Source organism: Solea solea, chromosome 3 (genome assembly GCF_958295425.1).
Source record: "Solea solea chromosome 3, fSolSol10.1, whole genome shotgun sequence".
Lineage (NCBI taxonomy): Eukaryota > Metazoa > Chordata > Actinopteri > Pleuronectiformes > Soleidae > Solea > Solea solea.
Genome location: NC_081136.1, coordinates 30,595,992 through 30,617,377, shown reverse-complemented (window position 1 = coordinate 30,617,377; position 21,386 = coordinate 30,595,992). Strand labels below are relative to the sequence as shown.

The following is a 21,386-nucleotide window of genomic DNA, read 5'->3' as shown; positions in this document are numbered from 1 at the left end:
AAAAAGATCCTGAAAACATGCGTTAATCACCAATATTAAGCGAGGAAATAAAAAAAAATAAAAAAAGTTTGGTGTATTTAGTGAAAGCACTGCCAAATCACAAACCCCTTGCTATGACGACACTGCCCACACTGAGGAGGTACTATGGAATAATGGTAAGCGACGTGCCTGATAACCAAACCGTGTAGAGTCGAGTCGAGCCGAGCCGGGTAGTGCTAGAAGTGTACTGTGGAAAAGCACCGATATTTTCTGACAATACAAACAGTTCAATCCTGTCTGTAGCTGCACATTGAGGCTGTGAAATGTGTGTGTCTACATGAATTTAAAGTAGTTAAATTAAATTAAGTCGGAGGGCTCTGTCTTATACCCGATGCAAAGTTGTGTGCAGCGTCGCCACGGAACACATACAAATCCCTCAGCGACGGGTTCTTGCTGCAACCGCAGATGATCTACAAGCAGGTGCACCTCCACAGAAGAGAATCATTGAGGGATACTATTTCAAAGAACTAACCTGACAGTCTCCTGTGTGACTTGGAGGACGCCTTCGTCCCGTTCTGTTGTTTCTTTTCCAACGGCGAAGACGACAGTATTGACGATAACGACGACGCGGCGCCAGATCGCTGTGAAAGCAAAGTTGACGGGGAGGGTTTCCGGTCGAGCGTGGAAGGAGAAGGCGTGGACGACAGCTGTCTGTCCAGGGGCGACCGCGACGGACTGGGCCTCCTGTCCAGAGAAGACGGAGGCGTGGCGGAGCGCGGTGTGGACGGCCCACTGCTGCTGCTGCTGCCACGGCCATTCGTGAGCTTCTCGCCGGAGCGCTGAGAGGCCGGGGGAGTGAGGGACGCGGGTTTGAGGGAGGACGACGGGGAATAGGAGGAAGACGAGGAGGGAGCGGGGGTGAGGCGCACTTGGGACGTCGGGTCACCTCGACTGAGGCAGGGCATCTTCTTGAGGCTTACTACTGGAAGAGACACGCTGAGGAAGTAAAGAAAGAGAGAAAGTGAGGGTCAGTATTGTGGAGATATTTTAAGAAAAAATATTAGGGATGTTGAACTTTTTACTGATATCCATTTTCATTTTCACATTAAGAACAAGAAAAGACATCGAGCAGCACTGGCCCCCATACTTTAACAGATATAGCGGAAATGTCAATAGTTTGGGTGAAATATCCAAGTGCATTAATCTTTTTTTTTATAAATATTTCGATTTGAGATGTAAACTACACACAAATATGAAGGACAACTTAAAGATATGAACTGTTCATAACTGTTTATGGGTGATTAAAAAAATATCAATTAAATAGTAGTCTTATGACTTGCTAATTGCGGTTTAATTAATTGTTCAGCTCTAATTATCACATAAAATAAATATGCGATGTAGAGGATACTCTGATACAAAAATAGATGAAAACAACTAACAATTAAAAATATAAAAAAATAATTTAAAAAAAGCTTTAAAAAAAAATATGACTAAAGGAGCTTTAAAATAAATATGGAGGTTTATATAAAACCCACATAAATGGAACAAAAATGAGTGCAATAACTATAAAATTACAATAAAACAGTGACACAAAATATCATAAAATGAAATGGTAAAAACATGGATGCTGGAACTGAAAACGAGAACCACCATGCATGTGCACCCACCATGTTTTGTTCCGCGCCCCCTTCGGCGGATAGACGGCGAGCGGTGCCTTGCTGAAGCGGGAGTGAGGGAACTCTTTCGGGACCCTGAAGGCCAGCGTGTCCCCGGGACTGGGGGCCACTGCTGGCGGCGCTTTGGGCTTCATGGGGACCAGCGGGCTGCGGGAGGGGAGGGGGGAGCCATGGCGTTTCTCTGCAACAGATAACACTGTTAGCATATCGCTGTCTACATATGAAAACCTTTAAACCTGTTGATGTTATTTTCAATGTATAGTATATATTATATGAAGCCTTAGGAAGTAATTTACTATAGTTTTTCATTGTTTGATTTCTTGCTCATACAGGTCTCACTGGAAGATTCACTCCCTTTAATAAAAGAAGGTGTCATATAATCTCATGTGGGATGTGGCACAGAAATAAAAATGAACTAACAAACAAAGATTCTTTATCTATTCCTAATTATTTTAAGGAGATGAAAAAAAAAAAAAAATATATATATATATATATATAACAAAGAAGAAGTGTAAAGGGTGTAGGCTGAAGCTTAAGCTTACTCACACCTACTCCTCTTACCTCACTCAATAAGAAGTTTAAAAACAACAACAGAAATGATGTGAGCTTTTGTCAGTGGTAGTTTTAACATAATTATGTCCATAAACTTAAATATTTAATAGTCTATTGCGAGATTAAATCAATGTATTCAGTTCTTTTTAGCATAATCAGTGTAGGAATGCGCAACTAACAGCAAACTAAATGAAAATCACAACACAACTGATTATTTAATAAAGAAAAAAATGTGAGGCAAAACAAGATTTTGCAGGAATTTAAAGGCCCGAAAATATGGCCAACTCTTATGAATGGGATATAATTATTCATGAATAATGAGAGTTGAGTTTTAAAAATGATCAGTCATACAAATTATGAATTATTTCGGAAACGCTAAACTGGTCAAAATAATTGCAATATGATTATTATTAATATTTTCTTAGTCAAAGTAATCCACATTTGACTGACAACTGAAAATGATTTTTAACATTTATATGCACATCTTTGGTTATTTTCCTCTTAGATTATACCAACTTTCCCTCATTTAAACAACCTCGTTAGTTACCGTTAGTTCAATTTAAGTGTGTGTGGTATCATGAATAGCTGACGTAACTAACGAATAGCGAATAGGTAACGTAGTAAGAAAATTGGATTTGCGTTAATTATATGTAAATCATAAATGGAACTTGAGTCACACAGTTTAGCAATAGATTTTGACTTATAATGGATCGTCTATTTTTACACCCAAGCCTTTGTTTTCCAGCACTGTTTCAATTTAATCTAAATTATTTCATATCTTCCTGTGCACAATGTCCTTATAGAATGCATTATATTAAACCAACGCAGTCCTTTCTCTGTACTGAATCCAGGAGGAGATCAGCGAGACGTGCGAGGTCACACAGATGTATGACAGAGACACACAATTAAGAGATTTATTCTTAATCTTAATTATACTCAATCCTGTAGTGCTAGAAGGTCATTTTTGGAGCCCATTGGCATCTTAGCACCTGATTAAAGTTGTGAGTAATGCAGTGTGGTATTTAAACCAACTTTTCTTTCTTTCTTTTCGTTTACCCTGCTTATGTAGGTGCCAGATGGCTGCGTTGTAAAATGGGAAAGAAATTGTGTGCCAGGAAAACAAAGAGGAAGAATGAAGTATTTACAAATCAATGAAATGGACTTTTACTCATTAGCAGCTTCTCTGATAGTGAGTGAAGTGAAAGGATGCTAAGACTCATAAGGAGGGAGGGAGGGAGGAAAAGGTGTGTGTGTGTGCGTGTGGTGGGGCATGTCACAAGGCTGTGGGGGGAGAGTTTTTACGAGGAGAGGAGAGGAGAGGAGCTGACACTTACGGTTCTTGCTATGCATGTCTTTGCAGGGTGCAGGGTGGGGGAGGGAATGGGAGGGGTGGTGGTGGTGTGGTCCAGGACTGTTTGTCTCTCTGTCTGTCTCACAGGGAAACTACACCCCAGCTACCTGGATGGAAAACAGAGGGGTTGAACACGTCATAAACACATAGATAGGAGGCGGGGGAAACACCCAGCGCTCGCATACAGTAAAGGCGGTGTTTTCATGGCAGCTAATAACGGAGCAGACAAAATAGGTGTGTGGCGCTCTCTCTCTAACCAGCAGGTTCAACAGCTCTGATGGAGATTTAGGCGACGGGGGGAAAGCTGGTGACAAGAGCAGCCACTGTGGTTACCCCGAGTTTCCTTTTCCGCTGATAAGAGGGAACGCTGTGAAAAGTCATGTGTGCAATCACGCCGGCCCTTCTAAATTTAAACGCTGCGTCACGTCCGCTGCAAAAACCACACATGCATGCAAGCGCGCTCCTGCAGACTCCTACACCAATTGGTGACAAATATCCAAATATTCCACCGTCTGTCTGTAAACATCTTCCTTTTTTTTTTTCTTCTCAGGCCCTGCCTTAAAATACTTACAAGAGAGTGTGATGTGTTCACGCCAAAGTCTAATTAAAAACAACTCTGTGATTCAACTGCACACACACACACACGCACGCACACACTCAGAGGCAGACACAGAGAGACAGTACATACAAAATCATTAATGGTCATTAAAGTGCTAAAAAAAAAAAGGGTTAAACCACCCTTATGAAGGTGCTTTATTTCTATCTTTATTCAGTAAACAACAAACTAAAGTTCACAGATGTCACCTGCAGTGCTTTCTTGTCTATTTTCCCTTCTAAATGTGAACATAATTAACAAAACTCACACCACGTTATACTGAAGATAACAATGATACATAAAAGTCTACAAATTATAACAACACACACTAAAATAGGAGGGAAAATGTAAAAAAAAGGACAAAGTTTTAAGGGAAAAAAGCTAGAAAATAGCGAGAGCTGCGGCAACATATAGTGTACTTTCTTGAAAATGCATGTTTATTATTTATTTTTATCTTTATCTTTACTGTCTTTGCTGCTCTGACAATGTAAATTTACTACTAATAAAAGACTATCTTATCATATCTTATAAATGACAAAAAAAGAGAGCGATTAGATTAATCCTTTATCTAAATTATACAGAAGTCAAAACTTATCAGGTCCTGCCAGGACTAATAATTTATAAGGCTATTTCATTCAATCAATATATACACAAAAATCCTGATCATCATTAGCAACAATAATTATACTTAAATAATAGTACACTTATAATATTAGCAATATCGTCATACTTATATAATTTACTCAGCTGAAACTGAAAATGTTTACTTTCATTATTAATCAAGTAAAAAGGTAAAAGCCCATCTTTTCCCCATAGACTTCCATTCAAATTGAGTTTTTTTTACAACCAGTAAAGTCGCCCTCTGGTGGTTATTCAATATATTTTTACGAACAGCACTGACGTTCTAGGGAGAACTGGAAAACTATACGTCCACTTTTTTGACGTCCACTAATAGGACATTAAAATAAAAACTATTTTGATTTGAATGAATATGCGCCACTCCTCAGAACATCTGTAATATAATATAATCAAACTACTAATTAAAGTAGTACAAAAATGTGATTCTTTATTCAGAAATTAATTCGATAGTAGGCCTGGGATTAATACGCTTTTGTCCTGATTTGATCATATCATGACACTTGGGTGACGAAAGATTTGTGATGTGATTTATTGAGATGATTGAGATGAGATATGATCTAGAACTGCAATTTTCTTTCCCTCCTTAAACCAAAATTGCTTTAGCTTTAGCAACTCAGTATTAAAACAAAATAAAATAAAAAAGAATAAAATGCAGGGCCGGAATGAGCAGAACCTCTAAAAGTGGACACGGCACGAACTGAAACATGCATGGATCACAGACAACACTAATAAAGACATCTTCCAATACTTTTACATTCTGTTCATCAAGTGAGGAGAAATATCACAATTTTGGAGCTGAAACTGATTTTTAAAAATGTGTTCTGTGTAGAGCTGCAACTAACCAATATGTTTATAATTGATTAATCTGTCGATTATTTTCTCGATTTATTGACTTGTCCATTCAACGTTAAAAAATGCTGATGTTCTCAAATGTCTTGGTTTGTCCACAAATCTTGTTTTAATCATGAAAAAAGCTTCAAACCGATTAATCATTTATCAAAATAGCTGATTAATCGAGTAATTGTTTCAGCTCTAGTTCTGTGCAAAAGGACCACCACAAATACAGTAAATGTTTCAAATCAGTCAACCTGTAATTATTGAGATAAATATAGAGAATTAAAGTTTTTATTTTGTTTTTTTTGCTACCCGAGTGAAAGCTAGGGCTGCAACTAATGATTATTTTCATAATAATCTCTTCTTGTTGACTGATTACTTTATGGAGCAAAAAAAAAAACACATTTAAGAAGCTGAAAGATCTGAAAACTTGCTTTAATTCCTTAATAACAATTAATCGATGATCAAAATAGTTGATGATTCATTTTAATTGATGAATCATTGCAGCTCTAGTGATAGCTGAACAAACCAGTCTCTATAGTGTGGATTTATTCCAGGAAATGAAATTGTCATCGTCACTGACTGACGTGTGTCTCACACTGCAGCTAAACAACTATGTGTGTAAGTGAGTGTAGTGACCGGCTGTTAACAGCAGTATGAAACACAGAGCTGAGCAGAGAACAAACTGATCTACTCCACTGTGTGTTTGCTCAAGACTGCACACGTGCACAACATAAAGTGTGCTGCAGGTGATGGAGGCAGTGTGTGTGTGTGTGTGTGTGTGTGTGTGTGTGTAGTTTGTGTGCACGTTGATGTTGTGCAAATACACAACAGGTGAGTGTGCGTGAGCATCGGTATGGTATGTGGGCGATTGCACGCCCGGTATGTTCACGTAAAGGCTGGAAGTACAGTAAAACGCACGCACAGCAGAGTGCGGACGTCGCTGAACGTCTATGTGCAGAATGTAAAGAAAAATGGCTGCACGCACGCACACACACACACACACACAAAGTATAATTTGCATATGTGAGCATGTGCAGCGGCAGGTGTGTAAATAGGCCAGTGGAAGCAGAGGCAGCTGTATTCACAGGAGTAGGATCAAAGTCCAGTGCCACATTCACAGGTATGCGGCGACAAAGCGCTCACACGTTAAATCACACATTATTTCACAAGTTAACACAAAAGGACCCACATCATTATAATCAACTGCACCGCTCCACGGGGGATGCTGCATGCTGGGGGAATGTCTATATGTAGGACTGAACTGTCAGGGCATTATTTCAGTGCCACAATTCCAGCCAATCAGTGACTGACTGACTCTGTGTGTGTGTGTGTGTGTGTGTGTGTGTGTGTGTATCATCAAGTCAAATCGCTAGATAGACACCGAATGTGCAATTCTCATGAAGTGCATTTTATATATAGGGGTGGGAATCCGTCAGAATCACTGGATTGGATGTCGGACAGATAAAAATGTAAGATCTGAGACAATCCAAAAATCCTATATATCATATTATTCACTATGTACAGACTGTAAAAAAATGTCATTAAAAACGGTTACAGTTGGAGAATTATGTCTTTGTGAGTTCGGTATCGGACACAAAAACCTGGTATCGTCCTGTCACAATATACAACGCGTGCAATTTTAGATTGTTTTTCCCTTAATAGTTGGTGCAATTTTCATTTTTCTGATTTATAATCTGTACTTCTAGTCTTTAACGAGATAAAGCTGCACAAAATGTCATTGTACCTGTGTGTCATGACAATACAATTAATTTGTTCATTCATAGTACTGTGGGAAAGCTATAAAAGACTTTCAGTTTCACCTATTAGGGGTGGGAATCACAATACGATATGTTTACGCAATGCATGGTCCCCGGTACCAATAATATCGCGATTCTGTGAAAATCAATATTGCAAGACATATAGCGATACATCGCGATATCTGTCTAACTGAAGAAAAATGTTAACGTCCGTGAGAAGTTCAAAGTGCAGGATTTCTCTATTTATTTACAACCTAGAGAACAAAGTGCATAAAGTCTATGTATTTAGCGTGGATGGGGCATCTCTTCACATAGCTTTCTCCAGTATTATCCCACTGTAAACTCCCTCTTCTTCTGCCAGGTAACTTCCAGCCCAAGTTCCCCCCCCCCCCCTTCATTCGAGCAGCGCCGCCACGAGGTAGCAATAATGAACTGATTCTATTGATTCAGTTAAACTGAAAACTGGTGGTGACTCCGCCCACCTTGAGGTACTATATTGTAAAGGAAAACAAAACAAACCGTGTTGGCGAGGCGAGCTGGGACCATGTAGTGGAAACACAGCATTAGTAACAAAATGCAGCAAATCATTGATTTAAATAACATATAAATAATGTTAGAGCAGTCAAAATCTAGTCAAAGCTATGCCATTCTGGTAGTCTGGTAGTCATTCGGCAAAATTAAAGCACTAAATCAAACGCTGTATAAATTATTGGCGAGCAAAAAGTATTTATCCATTCACAACACAATAAAATGTAATTTACAACTTGTGTTTTTTCTGAGATATATTGTGTTTTGACAGAGAACTCCTCGTACCGATTTACAGTCCACGGACAACTGCCCAAGGCAAGGTCACTAAACCTCTCAACCACAAGGGCACTACTCTCACTACTAAGCTCTCCTCCTGCCTGTTGTTATGGCGATGCCGAGAGGGCCAAGCCGGCTGCCAATTGGCTGCCGTCTCATCCTGTGGGCGGGGCCGCCGCTCGATGAGGAAGCGGCGGCTCTCAGAAGCTCAGCTGGGTTTGTTTACATTGAGAGAGCACCGGGGGACATGTCGGAGAGGGAGAGAGGAATGTGAGGACGTTTGGAGAAAATGTCTATGAGGAGTCCACAGAGATATTGATTCAGTTAAAGTGAGTCAATAACCACAAAACAGGGAACGGAACAGTACACTGGAAGGAAGGAGGAAAGGAGGCATTCTCGTTTAAGTACTACTGCAAACATGAGGAGTAAAGTGGAGTGCCTTCAGCACGCTTGAGAATTTTCTCACAGGACATGTGTTTGTTGTGTAAAAGTAAGAGGACACATTTACAGGTACTACATTATTTCCTTATGTATCACAATTAGAGTTTTTAGATCATGTCCCCAGTTCATCAAGTACTAGTTTGGTCCGTAAAAAAAATGTGCTCAGTTTCTAAGATTTCTTTGTCAAATGAAGCGACGGAACAGAAAATATTCACATTTAAGAAGCTGAAAAATCAGAAAGCTTGTTGTAATTATATAAAAAAACAACCTCTAAAACAAATAATTGATGATCAAAATAGCTGATGATTGATTTTGTAATAGATGAATCATCAATGAACCGCTGCATCCCTGCAATGATTGTTAAATTCATTGTTAATTTCTCCTGTTTGTGAATCAAAAACTCAATTGTTACTCGATTACTAAATTAATCTACTTAATCTCTTTCGATTATTAAATGAATAAGTTCTGGTTGCTTTTCCAGGTTTGAAAAGCACTGATCCACATTTTTCTGGATCAAGTGATGACTTAATCGATTAATCGATTATGAAAATAATCAGCTAAGGGAGTTGGAGGTTATTTTTAACGTAGATTCATTGTTTCATTGTTTTCTCAATATTTTGTTGTTGTTGTGATTGGTGGTATGAGAGAAGTGGAGATGTAAATGCAGCTGTCACTACAGCCTCCTGTACTATTTTGTGGTGTTACTATCAGATCCTTTAAGTGTCCATTTTACCACATGACAGTACAGCAAAACAAGAGAATGACATCATATATTACTCATAAAAGAAGCTGAAAAATAAACCCCAATTGCAAGACAAACACCTCATAATATGAGCAACAAACACTTGTGGTGTGGAATTACCTCTGAAAAGGGAACACAAAGATTTGCCGACCTCGACTGCGTCAGACCTCGACTAATCCACCACTACAGAGAGGAGTTGCAAGACGAGTCATGAGAGTCTGACAGACACTCCCACACCACAGCAGCAACACGACCCTTTCAGCATGCGCTCCACACTCGCGCACACAGCAGGGAGAGGTTAACAGAAAAGTAAGGAAACCACTTCAGATGAGAGAGCGGGAATAACGTGTGAACATGCCACAGAGACCCTATTAACACAAACAGAAATGCCTTTAAAGCATAACTTATTCACATATACAACTCTAATCAACCCCCTACTCTATCATGTTCAGTGAAAGGAAAATGGCATCAATTACAGCAGCTTTAAAAACAAATGACATGTGAAATCATGCAAGCTTAACTTGTTTTGGGGGGGGGGGGTGTCTTTATAAACACCCTGGTCTGTCAATAATGGGCTTAAATGTGCACCCACAAGCATTTTCTCTCTTTACAAGCTCATTTTAGAAAGTGTGGCACTAATGCTGCAACTATGAGGGATTTATACCACATCCCACTGGGGCCATTTACGCTAAGAATAAACATGTTGGCCTTGATTTAAGTACATTTCAATTAAAAAAAAGTCCTTTAAATGCATCTGATGTGTAAAATCATATGTATATAAAGCGTTTTGATGAGGTTTTGTGGAGCTACTTGCAAGATATGTATAGCAATAATAGAAATGAAGTAATGTTTATTCATGATTTCAACTCAAAAACTCAATCATGCAGATTCAAACACGACAAGGGTAAAAAAATGCTGAATGTTTCTAAACTTAAGAAAGCCTCGCTACACCTCTCAACAATGTCTCGACCAGACAGCAAGAAAAACAAGTGTCTGAAACCGTAGCCAGGGTTGAAACATACGATGGTAGGGCTGAAATGTTTCGATTATGGATTACTAAAACGGGGGCTGTTATTCTGAAAATAATGCTTTTAATTTTGTAACAGTGTCTGACTTCCTGTCCCACTCACCATCCAGCAATGCAGGAAAAATACAACACAGGCACTCGGTGGAATCCAAGGATCAAGCACTCAGCGTGAGTAAAGATGTATACAATAAACAATCATTTGAGGGTTTGTTTTTTTTTTGGTGCAATAAATTCCATTTGTTTCAAGTTATCGCTTGAAATAATCGATTCTATTCAATTTCTATAATGGAGCAGGCTTATTTGGTGGGGCAGTTTGTGTGTTAAGAGCATCTTCAATTTTTTCCAGTGTCAGAAACTGGGTTTGCATAACATGTTTTAAATGTTGAAGGTCGGGGGTTGTCCATATTTTACATATATCCCCTCTATGTGATGACCACTACGGAAAGCTGAGCAGCAAACTTGGACGTGTGTAACTAGTAGCCACTGACCCCTGAGGCTGACACCCCCCCACCACCACCACCACCCTTAAATCCTGTGCATATACATCTATGCAAGTGTCTATATGTAAAGCTCCAGTGCTGATTTGATGTGCATTTCAAGCATGAGTGCAGACGGCGTGATAAGATACGAGCACCGATAGCACAAACGAGGCCAGAGAATAAGACTGTTACAGGGTCAGCAGGGTCACAACTTTTAAAGAACCCTCGTGGAGAAGAATGGCAAACGTACTTAGGCTTGATGGGAGAGTGCAACAATCGGAGGAAATGCATAAATCAACCTAAGAATGTCTTGACGGGGGGGGCAATTCCTGGAGCATCGTTCATGGCGTGATGAAGAGTAATTGGCTATGTCATGCATCAAATTTAAGAATGAAGTCACTGAATCAACCTTAGTAAGTGATTTCTGGCCACTGTGATGCAGTTACAATGCTTGTAAAGTTGTAAAACAAAAAACCAACGCAAAGCAATAACTTTTTTCCAAGTCTGCACCAAGCTTGGCCCGATCGACCACTACAACGGCTGCTTCTAATAATTTCAGGAATTTCGATATGGTGAGCTCTCCAGAATGTTCTACTCTTGAGAGTGTTTGTGTGTGTGTGTGTGTGTGTGTGTTTTAGACCTGTTGTTACCTGACTCGATGTGTGTGTCTGTGTGTTACAGCAAGCAGAAAACGCTGCCAACAAAAGGGGGGGGGGGGCACCAGAGCAGGGACAAAACAACAGGGGCTGCCAAGAATGTATGTGTGTGCGTGTGTGTGTGTGTATTAGACAACACCACTGACCTCTTTCTGCTGAGAAACAGAAAGTGGAAAAAGTGTGTGTGTGTGTGTGTGTGTGTGTGCGTGCATAGATCTCCTCTGGCCTCTCTCCTCTCATGTGTGTGCGTGTGTTCATTAAGCATGACCACGTGTCGTGCACCCTTGCCCCACCCCGGCAGACGGCTGAGGCCAGTGCACGTGCTGCCAACAGACGGAAGCAGCAGCTAGTGGGCAGATGTGAGCGCGCTCAGTGGAGCCATAATCAAAAACAAACGAGACAAAGACTCGGAGGAACGGAAGTTGGATTCTACTCCTGGAGATGAATCCATACTGTAACTATCTCACATTTTCATTTATTGAATCAAACTTTTTTTTGACATCTACAACTCGGGCGACATCTTCACAAGATCATTTCATTGCAGAGTTGAAAATGAGAGACAATCACTCCTTCCATCCTATCAAACTTGCGGGGAACGTTCACATTCAAACCTTAAAAAAACCTTTCAGTTCAAAACACACAGCCTGAACTCCCATCAGAGCATCTGAAATAATTATTGCAACGTCCAGCAGATGATTTTTTTTCTTAAAAGTTGTTTATCGAGACGAGCAGCGCAAGAAGAGTTCAACCTCGCAAGACGAAAGGATTGTTGTCTGGCGGTGCCAACACCCCCGTACAAGAAAATCCAGACTCTCGCACTACCAGATCAGTGGCGTCCCCGTCTATCTCAAATAAGCTCTTGAAAACCAAGCTCTTCCAAGAGCATCTTCTGTCCTAGCGCTTACATTACCCCCCTCCCCTGCCTTCTCACGCTCTGTCAGTCCAGTGTTCCTATCTAGTGGATTTCTTTACAGTTCTAGCACGACTCGGCTTGGCTCATCTTCGCTTTGCTTTTCCATTAGGGATAGCACCTTGTAACTGGTGCTTTTTTTCAGTACCCGCTGTGGCGTGGTTCCAAGCGAGCTGAACCGATACTAAAAAGTGATGTCAACACACTGCTGGCCACTGAGTCCGGCACAAAAATCTAACCGAACAATGCCGAACTGTAGATCAGTTAAAAAGCCTTAAAAAAATCCTGAAAATATGCTCATCTCCAACATTAAGCAAGGACATTTCTAAAAATCTCAATATTTCTCATCTTTTCAGTATAAACTAAAACTCTGTAGGATCAAAATCAGCTGAAGAGTTGCTTGGAAAGAAAAATTCTGCTTGTATTTAAAAAAAAGACCCATAATTGCTTGAGAAAAGCCTCTGCACACAGTGCTACATTTAGTCAATTATTCTGTGAATTATTTAGTGTGTTTCAGCTGCCGTCAGTCTGCTGGATATTTGGGGTCTAAAAAAAAAAAAAAACACACCGTGGTTGTTCATGTGCAGGACGAATGGTGTTGGATGTTTTCAGGTAACTGGACATTGCACAAATTTAACTGACGCCCCAACACACAGTACCGTGCACGACGATGAGCGGACGGTTCATGCCGTGTCTTACCGTAGTGCGTGAGTATGCCCTGAGGGGTGACCACCTTATCGCAGACATGGCACACAACGAGAGAAAAATCGTCCAGTGCTGGAAACTGGCTGTAGACAAACATCTCTGCAACAGACAAGAAGCGAGAAAAAAGACAGAATCATTAATATCAGAAATGAGTTCAACATTTTTTTTCCTTTCAAACTTGGTAGAATTATACATATTTAAAACTGAAAATTGCATTTCAGTGAAATATTTAGGGATTATTTATTTATATACATTATTGGCACGATATCAGCAGATATTGGCTTTAAAATAGATTATCAGATGTCGGCAAACAGACCAAGATGTGCCGATATGACTAATGACTACAACAGTGGGCTAAATAGGCTAACTCCTTGACTCCTTTTATTTTGCTCAGTTAAATAGATGTATATCTACATCTGCTGTTGGATGAATATGCAAAATATTATCAATGAAACTCTCCAAATTCCATAACTCAATCTCGTCTTCACGCGGAAATAACTTTAGTTTATTAAATGTATGTGTATCAGGGATTCTTCGGCACGTTACAAAAATAACCGCAAGGACTGTATGTTAGCGAGTAAGTCACTCACGTGGAACATTATTAATGTTTATCTCCATTCGGGACGATCACAATAAAATAAACGCCATGCGATTACGTCGCGGATGTTGAACAAAAATATGTTCATCTCTGCGAGAGGAAAGATAAACACAGATGCAGTGTTTGTCCAAAAACGCAGGCGAAATCTGAAATGCCGTCTTAAATATTTACATTTCAACAGGTTTCTCGGCAGTAAAAGATGAAAGATGACTTTGTAAAATGAGCCGCCGCTGCTGTGGAACAAAGAGTCTGGAAACACCGTTGGCAGGTCAACAAACGCGTTTTCAAACTCAAAAAGCTGATCAGCATCACCGCAAGTATGTGTGTGTGTGTGTGTTTTTAAAAAAACAACAAACTATGAGCTGCTACAAAAAAAAGACATTTTTTATTTTTTCTGGCAAATTCCAGAGAATAAAATAGAAGTTCAGTGGGAGTATTTAAAAAAAAAAGAAAGAAAGAAGCAAAAAAGAACACAATTTCCTCTGCATCTGCCAATTCTAATGCAAACAAAGTGTGCCGCCTATTTCGTTTGCTTGTGTACGTGTGTCTGTGTGTGTGTGTGTGTGTGTGTCAGGCCAACTGTCAGAGTTTGCCAAAAGACTGACAAGGCGGAAAATGGAACTACAAAAACAATCACTCACTGGTGAATAAGCATGTTAGGAGCTACTAAAAAAAAGTCCATCACTGCACCCTGATTACACCCGGAAAAAACAAATGAACAGCGAATTAGCTTTAGGACGAAGTTGCTTGACAACGTAAAGCGTTTGAAAGTGGCACAGACAGAGACGCGTTGGCCCGAAGTAGCACAGCAACTGTTACAGAGGCACAAAACCAAAAAACAGAGTGAGGAAATGAACCCGCAGTCAATCATCATAGGTGGTATTTAAGAGCTTTTCAGCGACGACTGTGCAAGGGGAGGCACGTTCTGCAAACAACTGCCGCCGAGTTTGGAAGAGAGGCACAACACGAGAGACGGTAAACAAGCTTATCACATCTGGCTGGAGAATCCAGAAACAAACCAGTGTCTTGTTTATTACAAAGAAGCCTCTGATACAAATCTGGCTTAAAATACAAAATGGTACAAATCAGTGCCAGGTTTTTGAGTTGTTTTTTTTTGAAAAGGGGACTGAAACATTTTTTTTCTAACATTTCATCACCAACATCCGTGTTAAAACAACAAGGAAAAACTAACAAGCTTTCCTTTTTTTTGGTCACAATCTAATCTCCCCCAATCATCAGAAAGTGGTTTTGACTACAAGCCAGGGAGAAAACTGAAATCCTTCCAGGGAGACTTTATTATAACAGGCAATAAAATGGCTTCGTTGACAAATCGCAGACGGTGAAACTACAATTACTTGATCGAGCGTCTACAAACGAGTACATTCTCCAGGATCTCGCAAAACATCGCCATGGCAACAGTTAACACACATTCAACCACCGCGGGCAGAATGTGCCTGACGACCAGCTCTGAACATGTGGATAACAAACAGGATGAATCACAAGGACGGATGTTTGCATACATGTGTTGCGAGTGCTGGCATCATCCAGTTAGACTAAATATATATATAGGTACTGATATCGTTAGATTGGAGGACTGAATCGATTTTAAAATATCAGTCTATAAAGCACTTTAGACCAGGGGTGTCAAACATACGGCCCGCAGGCCAGAACCGGCCCACCCGAGGGTCCAATCCGGCCCGCAGGATGAATTTGTGAATCTAATCGTAATGTCATATACTATATTTTTCAGTTCCAGATACCTGACTAAATGTTTTGTTCCACTGTAGATCCACTGTGATCTGTAAGGTGCTATGCACATGTGTAAATGGTAAATTGCCCCAAATATCTAGAACAAACTCCTAGATGAGTTTGTGCGTCAGCTAAATCAATTCAGTCTCTTAAATCTATCGTGAATACCTGCCTGTTTGACACCATGTTGAAATTAAACTGCTGCACCACAGCCATGACTGCAACTGTCTTTCTTTTAATATTTTCTTCCCCTCTTTCTTTTACCTCTCAATTTAAGTGTTTTTATTGTGTTTTATTATGCCTTTTATATCTTTAAGGCTGCGGCCTCTGCTGTATTTCTCCTTCTTTTTATTGCAAAGCTATTTGAAGTGTGCTATATAAATAAACTTGCCTTGCCTTATTTAAACAACAGATCTGTACATGATAAGCTCATTCCAAATCAATAATCACACGTCGTCAATACGTATGTGTATTAACTACGCTAAAGCAAAAAAAGTACACTTTGTGAATAATATATACTTTTATAAAGGAAAGAATTTCATTTTGGCTTCAACTATTTCAGCACAAACAGCATCAGAATGACTAAATTAGCAACGTCTGAGTGGTTTCTTCCTCGATCCCCGGGTCTGTGTGGGTTGGTCCATTGTGGCGCCTGCGTTCCGTCGCCACAATGTCTGATCCGACATTGCAATTTCAGTTGGATAACGACAAGAAAGATCCTTTCCTTGCTTTTTAGTACATTTATCCTCCAAGCATGTTAAATTAAATCATACTTTACAGGGAATTCCTTCTCTGATCTGCCTGTTTTTGTTTAATTTGCGTGTTCTTACCGTGCGTGCGTGCGTTTTCTCCGACTTCCTCCCACAGTCCAAAAACATGCAATATGGGAATTAGGTAAACTTCCAGGGACTACTTTCCAGGGATTCCCATTCTTTATAGAAAGAGGAAACATACAAATAGCAACACTGCTTATTCCTAACGGGATGGGGTGAGAGAAGCAGTCGCTCAAGTCAAGTCAGGAGACAAACACATAGATACAAGACATCACGGTGTACACCGAACAACACTTTCTGCCAAAACGGACTCATGATCAACAGATAATGAGTGCACTTGGCTGCCAAGTGAGTAAACACGTCATAGAAACTCACCCGCCACTTTCTTAATTACACCTGTTCGACTGCTTCTCAACACAAATACCCAATCAGCCGATCATATGGCATCAACGTGGGCTGCTGCTGAAGTTCAAACCGAGCATCAGAATGAGGAAGTCGGTTGATGCGAGTGACTTTGAATGTGGCGTGGGACTACAAAGCACAACCCTCTCCAGGGTTTTCAGAGAAAAGTCCAAAATAAAAAAACAGAGAGAGAAAATATCCACTGAGTGGCAGTTCTCCGACCTCTGGCATCGACAAGACATTGTTTGCCCAGAGCAGACTGACCAGACTGGTTTGAAATAATAGAAAGGCAACAGTAATCTAAATAACGACTCCTTACACTAAAATAGGGCTGAGTGGTATGGGTCAAAAATGATATCCTGGTATCATTTGGCTGCATGGTGATTCACCGTCTATTTTACGTCATATTTAAATAATCGGAATTTGCACATTTGTGAATCGATTCAGAATCGATTGCATTGAAGAATCGATTGCTTTTTCCCCCACCCCAGAAGTCCGCAGTGGGTACAACTCCTGTTATTCTATTAGCTGTCATGTGTACCTAATAAAGTGGACAAGGAGTGTCGGTGCCGGAGAGATCGAGAGCGTAGTCCCAAAAACAACAACAATGTGTGCCAACCTGGCTGCATGCACTGAGCTGTCACGTGAGTAAACACACGTACTGTCTGTGACTTTATTCAGAGCGGATTCTCAGGTTTGTAAAGTGTGAAGACTGAGCGTGTACGTGTGTGTGTGTGTGTGTGTGTGTGTGTACGAGTGTACGTGCATATCACGCTCAGCAGGCTTTAGTGTCGTGTTACGGGCAGATCAGCAATTCTGCAAACACTGTTCCAGTCTGGCTCTGAAAGAGGAAGATGAGGCATGTGAGTGAGAGCGTGCGTGTATGTGTGTGTGTGTGGGGAATGAGGGGGTGAGAGGCTGGTATTCGACCAGTATGAGTGAGAAGACTTTCCCCGGCTCAGTGTGTGCGTCAGTGCGTAGCTACGAGGGCTGTGGCGAAGCTCAGAGTTTTAGTGATGACTCAAGCGCGTTACTGTGCTCCTGTGGGAACCTGAACGTGGTGAGCTGCTGCGGAGGAACTCCACTGGCTCTGTCCCTAGGGACGCCGTGCTGGGGAGGGGTGAAGGAAACCCGCTCACTGCTACCCAATATCTCATTGATATACTGTATACACTTACACATAATGCAAACCTATTATTTTTTTAACAACTATTAACAGTGCAAATAATTAGTATTATAGCTAGGAGTACTAACTTGTTTTTTGGATGAAATGAAAATACATACAGTACAAGCAACTAAATCAAAGTCCTTCTAGTAGTATGCTATAATTAGAAGATGTACCACTTCAATGAAAATAATAGTACAGACACCGATGACGCCCTTGGCTGGGATTCTGTTTTCAGGATAAAAAAAAATGATTTTCTTTCAACAAGTCTGACACTTATGCAGTGCAAAGAAGTGCAGCTTTTAAGAGCCTGCCTGTTTGAATGAAAGCCTTTTATGAAAGCCTCCAGAAGAGGAAAGGAAAAATGAACTTGCTACGAAAGAAAACTACAACCACTAAAGTGGTGTACAAGGGCTGCTGAGTACTTTCATTAGTGATTATTCTGTTGATTCTTGAAGAATTTGTGAGTAGTTTGGTCCATTAAATTGCCATAAAATAAGGCCTTAAAATGTTATTTTCCCCAAAACTCAAAATTGCTCAGTGTTTATGATTTATTTGTTATGTGGGCAAAGAAAGCAGAAAATATTCACATTTAAGAAGCTTGTTAATTGACTGATTGAGGAAGAGAGACCGTGAGCGGCAATAATTACATTTAAGAAGCTTTTTATCATTTAAAAAAAAAGTGATGAAGTTTGCCTAATGTTGGGAGACAGTAAATAGCATTGACTTGTATATTGCTGATTAAAAAATGAAAGTAAAAGTATGTTTTGGGTTTTGATGGTGATGGGGGGTTGTTCTATGTTGGTCTGCTCAAGCCTGATGTAAATCCACCTTCCAGGGTTCTAGGAAATTAAGGCTAACTGTAGGCATTTGTCATTGTTTTCTGCAAATTTCAATTGATTAAAAGAGAGAGAATAATATTTTTCAGCCCTGGGAACAGGGATAAAATAGTTGTATCAACTGAAATGCAAAAAAGAAAACTGTAGATGTAGTCATGGCTGAGCAGACGGAATCAACTTGGCTCACGTTACAGTTGTAAACAAAAGGATGCAACAACTATTTCCCGGTTAAACTTGCTCTCATTGATTATTGTGGGGTTCTGCTCACGGCACCAATTGCTGTTCAGAACCAGGAAGACGCTACAGATGCTACAGGGCCAATTATCCTCTAGTGTGGTGCAGGCTTCAAACATGTAGGACAAGGGTCCCCGAGGACCAGGATTGGGAAACACTGAATTTAACCTCAGCATGTTTTTGGAAACAGGAGAACCAGAAAAAAAGGTGGGAAGGTTGCCGGTTCAAGTCCCCACTAGGTCAAGGACTGGTCATTGTTAATTGAAAACCTAAACTGGCCCCAGCATGGGAGTCCACATCCAGAGTATTCCCATAAACCGAAAGAGGAAAAGAAAATATGGGAAAGGGAACTTGACTTGTAACCGGAAAGTCGCTGGTTCAAATCCCCACCTGGCCAAAAAGGGCTGGGGTACCCCTGAGCAAGGTACCCAACTCCCAATGCTCCCTGGGCGCTACTCAGTGTGGCAGCCCACTGCTCCTAATTCTAGGATGGGTCAAATGCAGAGGAATACTTTCCCTTAAGGGGATTAATAAAATTAAACTTTAAGATAGGTATATTATAAAGTGCCTTTGTAAGCTGTGCTGTTTTTGTATGTTTCTTTCTTGGAGTAGAGTCTGCTGGTTAAATAAAGAGGAACACACTGACCACTCTCATGTGCACAAAAACAACAACATTCAGCCATAACAGCGTGGCTCTGTCAGCCGTAGGTTTCCTCACTACAATGATGATACAGTGATGGTGGTGATGGTGTAAACTTCCTTACCTTGTGTGCTGAGCTGAACGGCTTCTCTGTGGCAGTGGAGCTCTTTATCACCCGAGGACGAGTCTGAGTCTGTGTGAACACGAACAAACACAAACAGCCACTTTAAAAACATCTACAACAACAACAACAAAAACAACCAGCAGGCAGCATTCACTCACAACAACAACAACAACAAACTTTGGGGCCATGCGTGCAGCCATGCTGCAGCACTCTGTTTAGCATTAGCTTGTTAGCGCCTGCGCTGGCTTCCTAAATCAAGTGGAGCTGTCAAAGCTAACAAACTTACAGCTGGACACTTGAGGAGGATTATCGCTGCCGCACGCGTCAAAGGCAGCGAGTCCGTGCTGCGTCGCCTGCGCGCGGCTGTCGAGAGCAACAAGCTCGTGAATGTTTCATATTGTGTGGTAATAGTAATATTTTTTGACAGTTACTCCGCTGCGCTCTGACAGACAGACAGGCGGTCAGACAGACAGACAGGCGGACAACCTGCCTGCTTTCTCAACTCAATCACAGACAGTTGGGACCACGCACTTCCCGACAGTTTGGCCGCGAAAACAACAACGTTAGCGACGTACGAACTTACTGTCAACGGGACGTAATTCACTTGCACGGACGAAGGAAGACCAAGGCTCGCAGATGAAGCTATCCGGACTTGGTATTTGGCGATCCAGTGTCGCCATTGCTCTTCCTTCTCGTAGCTTTGCTGCGAGTCTCTCTCTCTCTCGCAGCGAGCGAAAACCGAAAGAACGAGCTATGGTGACGTCGTTTTCGGCAGTCTTCGAATCGGCTCGGTCGTAGTCGGAGGGTTGAGAGGTTGTTGAGGGAGGGAGGATAGTCTGAAAATGTATTTCCTTCTTTCCTTCAAAACAAATAACTAATTAAATAATATTATTTAATGAATACTTCATATATCTGACACAGATTCTATCTATCTATCTTGGACACTGAGCAAGTGTTCAGGGCTTTTGAAGACATTTTCACTGTCCATTGTTTATTTTTGGTGTCTCTTTGGCCAAATATGGATGACAATTATGTCTAAAGTCTATAAATTATATAAGACTATATAGACTTTATGACATAAAATCCATAAGACTGTATATCAAAATGGAAGATAGAGATGTTTATTGGAATTTGTGGACTTTCCACCTTGAAGTCACTTTAGCAGATGTATCAGTTTGAAATACATTGAAAAAATAAAAATCAAACAGGTACTGTAACAGGTTTTTGGCTGTTAAATGAAAGCCTTTCTTATGTGTCTTTTCTAAAATGACTATTTGTGGGAATAATCAGTCCTTAGTTTAAATAATCCAGTGTATGCATAACATCCAACAAGCCAAGTTGAAGTTGTACAAGTTCGAACACTACAGTAAAGGTAATAAAATACACTAGGCTGGAAAGAAGATGATACAGAACTCCACACAGACTGAAAGGATGAATAGAGAATCCAAATCATTAAATCCACCTGAATTCATCACGTGTTTCATCAGTTGTTTATGTGATGCGAAAATGATCCTCTGACATTTGGCTTCTCCACTTGACTCAAGTCTGGCAAGCACATGGCACCACAATGACCTCTTGTGGCTGGAAAGACGACCTACAGTACACGGTGCAAACTTGATGTCAACTGATCCCTTCAGTCGGCTCTATGGTACACTTGTGTCATAATTATTTGTACGAATCACAACAATGACAACTGAGCGAAACGAAAGGCT

At 40.6% G+C, this 21,386-nt stretch overlaps 1 protein-coding gene across 2 annotated transcripts in view; it reads right to left on the bottom strand.

Moving 5' to 3' along the window:
• Positions 1–20,414, bottom strand: part of atxn7l1 (ataxin 7-like 1) — a 33,764-nt gene extending 13,350 nt beyond the window's left edge. Inside the window, exons 1-6 of one of the 2 annotated variants that reach the window (XM_058625976.1) lie at positions 20,258–20,414; positions 19,675–19,743; positions 13,145–13,249; positions 3,542–3,665; positions 1,647–1,836; positions 512–975 (exon numbers count right to left, since the gene is read on the bottom strand). In XM_058625976.1, coding sequence (XP_058481959.1) covers positions 512–975; positions 1,647–1,836; positions 3,542–3,557 — 670 coding nt within the window. In that variant the 5' untranslated portion in view covers positions 3,558–3,665; positions 13,145–13,249; positions 19,675–19,743; positions 20,258–20,414. The remainder of the gene's footprint in view (positions 1–511; positions 976–1,646; positions 1,837–3,541; positions 3,666–13,144; positions 13,250–19,674; positions 19,744–20,257) is intronic. The other variant, XM_058625977.1, reaches the window with a different exon arrangement.
• Between the last annotated feature and the right edge of the window lie 972 nt (positions 20,415–21,386).